Genomic DNA, 11188 nt, shown 5'->3' with positions numbered 1-11188 from the left:
AGCGAGGAGGAGATAAATCATTTTGATAGACAGGTCTAGCTTTCAATGAGAAAGAATTATTTTATCAAGGTTCTCCAATCACTGTGCTTTGGGGGAATAGCGCAGTCGGTAGATCCTGAGACTCTTAATCTCAGTGTCATAGGTTTGTGCCCCATGTTGGGCAAAGGATTCCTGCATTGCAGGGGGTTGGACTAGATGACCCTTGTGGTCCCTTCCAGCTCTTCAATTCTATGATTCTGTGTTCATGGAAATAGTTGGTTTGGTGGGTTCATTCATTGCTCTTTTTCAAAATCTGTCTCTTGGGAGCAGAATATTTAGAAGAATGCTTGACTAGTTTGAACCCCCCACCCCACCAAATTCAACCTGGTTAATACATCAGCAATTTTCTGTGTTTGGTGTACCAGAAAATTACCTGCTTGGTCCCTCTCCACCTGCAGAGAAAGATAGTTGGATACCTCACCAAGATCCTTCATGTCAAAGTGCTCCTTCAGCTGAGCTAGGGTGCTTTGGTAAAAAGCCTGATTCTTCCAAAACATCAGAAGATCATCAACAAAACATAAACAATACAGTTTGTTTTGCCCCTCCTCCTTGACAAACACACATGGATCAGCTTTGCCCTGGTGAAAACCTAGAGAAAGCAACGTTTCAGTGAGTTTTGTGTTCCAACACCTGGCACTCTGCTTGAGACCATATAAGGATTTCCGCAGTTTACAGACCATTCCCTTCTGTATCTGCATTCCATCAGGTGGAAGCATGTACAGCTGCTCGTTCAAAATCCTGTACAAAAAGCTGTATTTATGTCATGATGGGAAACATGCAGTTTCTCCTCCGCAGCGATCTTGAGCATCAGCCGAATGCTCTCATATTTGACCGTGGGTGAGTAGGTCTCGTGGTAATCCTGCCCTGGTACCTGTGAAAAACCTCTGGCAACCAATCTGGCTTTGTGTCTGACAACCTTGCCATTCTGGTCTGTCTTGGCCTTGAAGACCCATTTGCTGCCAACCAGTCTCATCCCTGGGACTACTGGTACCAGTTCCCAAGTTTGGTTCCTGTTCAAGGAATCAACTTCTGCCTTCATGGCATTTAGCCAAGGCTCAGCATCTTTAGAGGTTAACTCCTGGACCTCTTTGAAGCTTGAAGGTTCCCTCACCTTCTCTGAGCTACTAAGAACAGCAGTTGCCATCTTAGCAAACTCATCAGCAAATCTCTTCGGAGGTTTGCCTTTGGTCGCCCTTTCAGACCTGCGAACCAGACGCAAGTCTTCTGGACTCATTTCCTCCTTCTTAGGAGAAAAACGACCAATGGTGAACAGTGGTTCTTCCAGTTCATTGTCAGACTCATCAGATGGTCTGACTGAGGCTTTTGCGCTCTTATAGTCTGCTGTGTCATCACTGTCACTGACAGCAGCAGCAGCGCCGCCCACTGAACTGGAATCCGAACTCTGATCATCATCATCATCATCCTCATCCTCAGTTTCCTCAGCTTTCTCAGCATGATCTGCTTTCTTCACATCACCTTCATCCTCCTCTGGGTAACTCTGGAAAATTCCCACATTTTCCCCCCACTTAGGATTGTACTCAACACTCCTTGTGAACTTTATGGATTTAGAGTTAGTCATCCATACCCTGTATGCACCTTTTTCGTACCCCATGAACAAACCATGTGCCCCACGCTTCCCAAGCTTGTTGCTTTGTGGGGTGTGTACCCACATGTCAGAACCAAAGATTCTCAAGTGCTTGGTGTTAGGTTGCTTACCAAACATTTTCTCATAGGGAGTGCAGCCAATAGGTGATGACAGTCTCCTGTTAAAAGTATAAACAAAATTTGCCAAAGCCTCCCCCCAAAACTTCTCAGGGAGATTGGCATCATGCAACAAGGTTTTTATCCCTTGCAGCAACGTTTGATTTGCTCTCTCCGCAAGCCCATTCATCCATGGCGATCTAGGCGTTGACAAGTCATGCTGGATTCCCTTCTCAGTCAGGAAAGCTTCAAACTGCTGAGAAGTGAATTCCCCGCCTCGATCAGTAAACAGACAGCCGATACGTTTACCATGAGCATTCTCCAACCAAGCACAGAATGCCTTGAACCTAGGAAATGCTTGCGATTTCTGCTCGAGCATAAACACATGAATGTACCTGGAAAAAGAATCAATTAGAACCATGAAGTACCTTGCTCCTCCCAAAGAGGGCGCTAGAGGACCTACCAGGTCTGCGTGAACTAGCTGGTAGGGTTTGGAAGCCTGCCTGCTAGACTCCTTGCCTTTTGGAGCAACCTTCACCTTGTTCTCTGCACAAGATACACATTTCATGTGAAATTTGCAAGGTTTGATGTCCAAACCTTCAACCAACTCAGGCATCTTGGCTAGCGCTTGCCAAGAGAGGTGACAAAATCTTCGATGTGCATCGTGAATGCATCCTGCATGAAGAACCTTGTTAGTTTGTGCAACACAACAAGTATCAGCATTAGATATAACAGCATTGTCATCATAAGTTAGACTGAACAAACCATCCATCAACTTTGCATGCAAAATGTCCTCTTTGCCTTTTCTGATGACACAGACAGTCTTCTTGAAGGAAACCTCAAAACCACGCCCAGTCAGCTGTGGTACACTAATCAAATTGTCCGCAGCTCCTGGAACAAAAAGTACATCTTTAATGGTAGTATGCAGACTTTCAAGTTTCACAGTCCCAACTCCTGTAGCTTGCAAAGTCCTTCCATCAGCCAGCTGGACCTCTCCATCTTGAGGTGTGAAGGAGATAAACAGATGGCGGTCTTTGGTGAGATGGTGCGAGCACCCAGAGTCAATAACAAACCTGGCCTTGGCCTTCTTTCCCACCGGCGTGGGCTTTTGCAGCTTGCCTTTAGCCTTTGGTGAAGCTGTGCCAGCAAACATTGCCTTGTTTTCCACTGGCGAGGGCTTTTGCAACTTGCCCCCCTGCTCCTGGCCACCTGCAAGCATCTTGCTCTGTTTACATCTGGTCTTCCGGCCTCTGCAAAGGCTCTGACCTTGGTTCTCACGAGAAACAGAGCTCTCAGCTGCCGACTCCTTGGCTCCCCCTGGAGGCTGGAATGCTGCCTGGGATGACGTTATAGTCTGCTCCCCCTGCAGCTTGCAACCGGTGCCCTCAGCATCCCTGCATTCACTAGCATTCTGGGAAACAGCCAGGACCTCCGATGCATTCAAACCCTGGGCTGGGATTATTGGCTGGTGGGCCTTTTTCAAAGCATCCCACATGTCACGTGCCGTGAGATTTCCAGCAAGCGTCTTTATTTCCTCCAGAGAGACGGATAAGACTATTATATCCACGGCCTTCAAATTCTGGCCCTGCCATTTCTCTGTCCGAGGAACTGGAGTGGCTTGAGATACAGTATGCCAGACTCCAAACTGACGCAGCAAACTCTCACACCATTTTGCCCAGGTCTGATAGTTGTGCCTATTTAACTTAGGGCACTCAGTGGCCTCTGAAGCTTGGAAAAACTCCATTCCAGCTTTTTACGTGAGCCGTTAGCCTTTAATGCCTTCTAAGACTTCTTATCTCGGCAGCTCATAAATCACGATGCCTCTGGCTCGGCTCCCAGGCCAATTAGTTTTGCCGGACATCAAAGACTTCTTCCGCGGCAGAAAAGCCTCTGCTTTCACTTTCCCAGCACATACCTTTCAGCAGTCTGTCGCTGTCTTACTCTTCTGCAAGTGCCGTGAATCTGGGCCCATAACCTGTTGTTGGGATACTGCCAGGGAGATAAAGTCCATCTGAGCCCCCAAGCTCGGTGCCGGACGATCCATCAACCTCCCGTAGTCAGGCAATATCAGCAATTCAGCGACACTAAGCCTCAGGCTAAGTGCACACTCTGACAGCAGAATTCACACAGCAAGAAGTTGCACAAGCATGAGAGCATGAACAGCATATTTACAGGTTTTATTTGGCGTAGGTCAGAACATGAGAAAACATGACCGTCTGCTCTGACTGCTCAGGCAAAACAGCAGAAAACGAAACGAACTTACAACATAAACATCCTGTGAGACAGGAACTTACGCAGGCTGTTATACAAACATCCTGCTCCCTTTTAAGGTGGAACGGAAATATCCTAACAGGCTGTTGGTGTAAATTCCTTTGGTCTCCACTTTTTTATAAACCTTTTGCTTCCTCTTTGTAATCAGTTTTGAAGAGTCCCAGCACAAAAGGCTTTCGATGCCTGTCTACAGTTTGGCGGTTTTCTTTCATGGCAGCAATGTTCACCTGCCGGGAACTTTGTTCTCCAGCAGAGCAAACTTCTTCAAAATATCTTCCTGCCATTAGCACCAGGCAGTTGGTTCTGGGAGCTGCCATTTAAATTTCCCACAATACCTCTGTGGCATCATATCTTAGCCCAGAGACTTGTGGGGAACAGCCTCCCCGAGCCTGTTGACACTGATTGGAGTGCTGCTGTTATCTCACATGCCCACCACTGCCAGTTAGACCACCTTGGAGACCCTTTGATATACGATGGAAGCCTCTATCTCAAAGATGCTTAACCACCAGCTCTCCGGATGTTGCTTATCATTGGCCGGATCATACCTGATCAAAGACACTCTGCACATGGTTAAGGATACTTGGCACACACGTACATTTTGTTACTCTTGAGAAAGTGCATCCTGCGTATGCTCAGATGCACATTTTGTAATAAAATGTGGCTCTCCCCATTCCATCAGAATTTTGTTGCAGAGAATTTGCACTGAAAATATTTCCCTCTTAAGTTGGGACATTTACTTCCATAAATTATTATTAAGTCTCATGGCTACCTTTGATTTGTTGGATCAATCCATCAACCTCTGATGGATGATTTAGAAGAATTGGGTCCGGCATCACTTTTGCTGTGTGTGCGCGCGCCAGTATCCATACCCAGCAGAGTTACATCTCAACGCAGCTCCTTCCTTGGAAGCATCTTTGGGGTTGAAGGTACACACAGTAGACAATAAACACTCAAGGACGCCTTAAAGATTCAGTCAAGTGTAGAGGTTTAATTGACAGGCATAAAAGCATATTGGTAGCTAAGATATACAGACATTCACCACTGGCAAGGCAGGTTTAGAATCCAACAAGAGGCCAAGACTCTCTCTCTGCTTCTCTCATCACAAGGCATAAGCAAAAGACTCACAACAAGTTACACAAAACTGTTGTTATCAGTGCTTCCCGTCACACTGTACATGTCCAAAGAAAAAGCTCCCACAGAAAATGTCCTGGCATAGACAAAGCAATCTCAGCATTCTGCTATTTCTTGAAACTTCTGTATTCTTCTCTGTTTCTGGAACAAATGAATCTCGTACACACAGAGAGAATATCCAATGTGATTCCCTGTTGATCTGGTCATTTACCCACTTGATTTTTAAACTCAAGGAAGAGTTTAAACTGCCATACACAAAATATCTCCCTCTCTATTATATTGGCGGATTCATTCTAAAGGAGCATATGCTGCCTCAAGTACACAGGTATTGCACTGCAAGGATTTATTTATAATCAAGTTCTTCAGTTATTTATTTTTTGATTTGATTTTGGGAGAAGCTAATAAACTAATCAATAAGAAAGTCAGCATGTGAAGAAGGGCAAGCCATTTAGATAAGAAAGATGGTGCGGCAATGACATTCTGCGATGTAAGAGTCAGCTGGTTACTGAGCTTTGGTGGAAACAGCTGCACTGCACTCAGCCGTAGCCAGATCCGTACTGGTTCCTGCAAACGTTCTTGGCCCCAGTTTGAGCATGGTACAGGAAGCCTCATTAGCGCATCCCTTTAAGGAAACATCCATGGTCTGAACCACTGCAAGAAATGGCCAACATGTTGGTCAGTATCAAGCCTGCAATGAACAGCTCTCTCTGCCCACTATAGTTGCCACCACCCTTTTAAAATGAAATTTTGGAGAAAATGTGGATTAGCAATGGATGGGTCACTGTCAATTTCTGGTTCATGTTATCATCTCATGTATTCATAAGCTTTTTTTTCCTGTTTCTGTGTCATTCTGCAGATCTTTTTCAATGCATTAAAATTCAAAAAAATCTGTATGAATTTTACAGATACTTTACAGGTACTTTTTTTTTAAAAAAGCTGAGGATTCTATGCAAAATTTGGAGAAGCATGAAAACTGGAGAATAGCTGCTTTAACCCACATGTTAGTCTAAAAAAGGTAAAGGTAAAGGACCATTGACAGTTAAGTCTAGTTTCAAGCGACTCTGGGGTTGCGGCGCTCATCTCGCTTTGCTGGCCGAGGGAGCCGACGTTTGTCCACAGACAGTTTTTCTGGATCATGTGGCCAGCATGACTAAGCCACTTGTGGCAAACCAGAGCAGTGCACAGAAATGCCGTTTACCTTCCCGCTGGAGCGGTACCTATTTATCTACTTGCACTTTGACGTGCTTTCGAACTGCTGGGTTAGCAGCCTACCTAAACCAGGTGGTTATGGAGTTGCCATGGGGATCACTCTGGTTACCCCACTCTTCAGCACATTTGAAGATCAGGATGATGGAAAGACAATTTTGAAAACACTGAATCTCTCTACCTGTGACGTTCCCAGAAATGTTGATGCACTTGGTCTCTTCTCCATTGCAGGCAACAGGCTTTTCATTGCACTTGGTGGAAAAAATCCCAACACAGCCAGGACACTGGAGACCATTGGGTTTGGTGTCTGGTGGTGGCAGCACTATGGAGAGAAATGGAAGGTCAGCCATCAGGTGTCTTTTACCAATGCCTGGCCTCAACTCTGAAACAATAGGGGGCTGAAGAAGAAGCAAGTTTTTTCACTATCCTCAGCTCTTTTGATGAAAAATAAAGCCAGAAGGAATTAAATACTAAATATTAATGTTCTGAATTTGTATGCTGAAAGATTCAGGACATATAAAATGAAGCATTAAAAAGGTAAAGGAGGTAAAGGACCCCTGGATGATTAAGTCCAGTCAAAGGTGACTATGGGGTTGCGGCACTCATCTCCCTTTCAGGCCTAGGGGAGCTGGCATTTGTCCACAGATAGCTTTCTGGGTCATGTGGCCAGCATGACTAAACTGCTTGTGGCACAACGGAACACTATGATGGAAACCAAAGTGCATGGAAACACTGTTTACCTTCCCACCACAGTGATACCTATTTATCTACTTGCACTGGCGTGTTCTCGAACTGCTAGGTTGGCAGAGCTGGGACAGAGCAACGGGAGCTCACCCTGTTGTGGGGAATCAAACCGCTGACCTTCTGAGCGGCAAGCCCAAGAGGCTCAGTGGTTTAGACCACAGTGCCACCCGCTGCCACAGGAGACAGTCATGGCCATCAACCTGGATGGTTTTAAAAGAGGATTGGACAAATTCATAGACCACAAAGTTCTCGTGGCCACTAGCTATGATGACTATGTTCTATCTCCATCCTCAGAGCTTCTGAATACCATTTGCTGGAAACCACAGGAGGGGAGAGTGCTCTCGTGTTCAGGTCCTTGGGGGTTCTCACAAGCACCTAGCTGGTGATTGTAAGGATGCTGGACTAGATGGGCCATTGTCTTGATCCAGCGGACTCTTTTTATGTTCTTAAGATTTTATGGACTAAAGCTCCCTCCCCACTGAGAAGTGATAACAAACAAGCACAGAGTTACAGCCAGGGTGGAGAACCTAGGGTCCTTCTGGTGTTGCTCGACTACAACTCCTAACATCTCTGACCATTGACCATGCCCACTGAGGCTGATGAGAGTTGAAGTCCAACTTCAACTGCAGAGGCACTGTTTCTCCATCCCTGGGGTTAGGGGGCAGAGCATTCAGATCGGAGGGTATTGGCAAATTAGAAATCTGTCTCAGTGTGATGCCCCAGTCTATTAAATTTAACTCCACTGGGCAATTTTATTTTAATTCCACTAGGAAGTTGAGTTCCTGTTTTGCCAGTCAGTTCTCAGTTCAGTGAAAGGAGGCTTACCGTGGTTGCTGAGTTCTTAAAGATGGCTCCAAGGGTGTAAGGCTTATAAGCAGAAGTGGCTGCAGTGGGAGGGTGTTGATGTGGAGCCATCAACCCCATACTGTTGTTGCTGATGCTTACTAGTACTGTGCAGGGCTGGTGGGTCAGGGCTGTGGTGAGGTTGGGTATGTGCAGGTATACCAGGAGAACAAGCCCATGCTCCCCCATCAGGGCACCTGCACCATCCCAACCTTGTTGCCACCATCTTGGTAAGTGGCAGCAATGCTGGTGTCAGTAGGGTTCTACATTGGCTGCTCCTACATAATAGGCTGAGCCCATTATTTTTCCTGGGAATCTAGGGTCCCATCTGCACTATACAGTTAAAGCAGTATCATAACACTTGAAACAGTCGTGGCTTCCCCCAAAGAGTCCTGGGAATTGTAGTTTCTAAGTGTGCTGAGAGTTGCTAGGCAACTTCTGTACTCCCCTCACAGAGCTACAGTTCTCAGATTTCCCTAAGAAGAGGAACAGACTGTTAAACCACTCTGGGAATTGTAGCTATGTTGGAGAACTAGGGGTCACAATTAGAGGGCAGCCATGCAAGTTTCTAGATCTTATAGACAAGACAGTACATACCAGGAAGTGAGACTGTTCCACTTTTATTCTCCTTGTAGCAGACGATATTTGATCTCAGTTGCATTCCACTCCCAAGATTTATCTCTTCAGCACCAATTTTGCAGAAGCTGGATGAGCCACAGTCCTTAGCGACAGATGTGATTGTCACGGGAGCTGCACAGGTGATTGAGAAGGGAAAGGTTGAGTCAAGAATAGGGCAGCCCCCTCCTGATAATGTTGAAGAAATTTCTACACAGACATAGTTTTTGTGAGGGGTTTGCTTCATCCACATCCACCCAATGAATAGTCAACGTATGAAATTTTCAGCATAGCACCTATGTGATATCTCAGCCCAAGACTCTCAAGAATACCTACGTTGTGAATACTCCATCAGACTGATAATGCAGGTATCTTGACCAGCACCACAAGTCTTCATTTCACCAGTACAGTTGCTGCCTCCACCATAGCACACCTCACACTGAAGACAAGTACCTGGAGAAACAAACACTTAGCTGTTTTTACCATTCATAGAATTGTGCCCACCACAATTTAGATGATTATTTTTGCCATTATTATGCAATCCACACTTTACAGAGGGCCACAGATAAATGACAAAGGAGGAAGAATCTGGCAAAAGCAAGGGGTATAAGAGAGGAACACAAGCAAAACCATGTGTTTTTTGGCTTTGTTTTAGCCAAATGTTTCATGACATAGGTGGATCTGGAATAGGGCACCTCCAGATGATTTGGACTACAACTCCCTTCATTCTTGATCAATTACTAAGCTGACTAGGGTTTATGAAAGCTGGGGGTCCAGGAATATCTGGAGAGCACTTCATTTCTGCTGTTGGTTGAGAACTTGTAGGTTTGCTATCCATCTCTCTGGTCCCATTCCATGCTCCATCCCACCTGGGAATAACATTCAAAATATTCAGAATGGTGGCTAGTTTCTTGCACAGATTTCTCAGAATGGGTTGAGATGTTATTTTTATGCCATCAGCAAATCTATTGACTCTGGAAAAAGAAGCATTGGCTCAGGAGCTACCAACTCTTGCAGAACCCAGAACCCAAAACAGTTCCATAAACTGGTAAGACGTCTCCTCACCTGTAGCTAGGAAAGCACTAAGGAGGAAGCAGCCAAGGAGAGACCACATGGTGTTTTTCCTGTTACAAAGAGGTGCAAAACACTCAGTTCACCAGAGTTGCCTAGAAGGGAGATCAGAAATAAACAGACCATGCAACCAATTATTTATATATAAACTCTATGTACTATCTTTTTTTTCCAAAAAAAAAAAAAGTTTACTTGAAGCATAATGAATTGAAGCTACAATTCAGGAGAAGCTCCAAATCTGCAGCCCGTGGAGCTGCTGCCATCAACCCAGAGATCCCCCTGCACCCTCAGCACTGCCTTGCCTCCTCCCCATGAATTTATTTGTTTCTTAAACTGTTTATAGACTGCACTTTCATAGAGCAAGACGGTATGCAGCCTAAAAATGTAATGCTGCAATGAAAAAAAGAAAGAAAAAACACCAAACACATCCGTAAAAGGTGCTTGCAAAGAATCTCATGATCAGAAGGAGTGTCTAAACAGTATGGTTTTCAGCAGACATTTGAAAGTAGACAGAGATGCTGGCAGGGAACTCTACAGTGAAGGGACTTTACACACACAGAGCCTAGGACTTGTCGATCAGAAGGTCGGTGGTTCGAATCCCTGCGACGGGGTGAGCTCCCATTGCTCAGTCCCTGCTCCTGCCAACCTAGCAGTTCGAAAGCACGTCAAAGTGCAAGTAGATAAATAGGTACCGCTCCGGCGGGAAGGTAAACGGCGTTTCCGTGTGCCACTCTGGTTCACCAGAAGCGGCTTAGTCATGCTGGCCACATGACCCGGAACATGTACGCCGGCTCCCTCAGCCAATAAAGTGAGATGAGCGCCGCAACCCCAGAGTCGGCCACAACTGGACCTAATGGTCAGGGGTCCCTTTACCTTACCTAAAAGGCCAGCTGGCATGTGGGACCACCCAAAGTGGGACCACCCAAAGACCACCCAAACTTAAGGAATCAAACTTAAGGAATCAAACTCAAGGTCAAACTTAAGGTCAAACTTAAGGAATCACCTAGTCCTTAAGGTACTTTGGGCCAAAGTTTTCTAAGTCTTTGTGATTTAACACAATAACCTTGAACCTGGCCTGGTAGTAAACTGGTAACCCATGCAACCTAACCTACCTCCGAAGGGTTGTTGTGAGGATAAAATGTGGGGGGCGGGGGAGAACCACGAGTTCCTTGGAGAAAAGGAAGGATATAAAAGAAAGGGAGAGACAAAGCTCAGTGGCAGACGGCATGAAAAACACAAAGAAAGCCTCAAGATCAGTCCTCAACAATTCCAGGGAGGTCTGGGAAGACCTCTGCTTGAAAGCCTGGAGAGCTGAAACTAGCCAGTGTAGGCAACGCTGAGAGAGATGGGCCAATGGTCTGGCTCAGTATAAGGCAGGTCCCGTTGTTCTTTGGAAGGATGAGCTTACCTGGGGCTCCAAGCAGCTGCAGCAGAGGTGATCGTTGCCAAAGGTCAACTGCGTAGGCTGAGTGAATGTGCACCATTCCTCGGGCTATTTATAGTAGAGATGCAATGTCATTTTTTCCTCCTCAGCTGCTCCTCCCAGCTATCCATCACCCAGCTGGGA

At 45.8% G+C, this 11188-nt stretch overlaps 1 protein-coding gene across 1 annotated transcript; it reads right to left on the bottom strand.

The window, feature by feature from the left end:
- Positions 1-4874: 4874 nt before the first annotated feature.
- Positions 4875-11188, bottom strand: LOC128418405 (phospholipase A2 inhibitor gamma subunit B-like). Its single transcript, XM_053398047.1, has 6 exons — positions 11030-11188; positions 9616-9716; positions 8887-9003; positions 8533-8685; positions 6530-6670; positions 4875-5793 (listed from the first exon to the last, which is right to left on the bottom strand). The coding sequence occupies exons 2-6, from the start codon at positions 9662-9664 to the stop codon at positions 5645-5647; spliced, it is 609 nt and encodes a 202-aa protein (XP_053254022.1). The 5' UTR covers positions 9665-9716; positions 11030-11188; the 3' UTR covers positions 4875-5644.

Source organism: Podarcis raffonei, chromosome 8 (genome assembly GCF_027172205.1).
Source record: "Podarcis raffonei isolate rPodRaf1 chromosome 8, rPodRaf1.pri, whole genome shotgun sequence".
NCBI lineage: Eukaryota > Metazoa > Chordata > Lepidosauria > Squamata > Lacertidae > Podarcis > Podarcis raffonei.
This window is presented reverse-complemented; position numbering and strand designations above follow the sequence as displayed.

Excerpts from the sequence above, each read along its gene's own strand:
- LOC128418405 (XM_053398047.1), bottom strand. The coding sequence starts at position 9,664 with ATGTGGTCTCTCCTTGGCTGCTTCCTCCTTAGTGCTTTCCTAGCTACA. Across the intron at positions 8,686-8,886 it reads TCTGATGGAGTATTCACAAC|CTCCCGTGACAATCACATCT; the intron begins GTAGGTATTCTT and ends TCACCTGTGCAG. Across the intron at positions 5,794-6,529 it reads CATTTCTGGGAACGTCACAG|TGGTTCAGACCATGGATGTT; the intron begins GTAGAGAGATTC and ends CATTTCTTGCAG.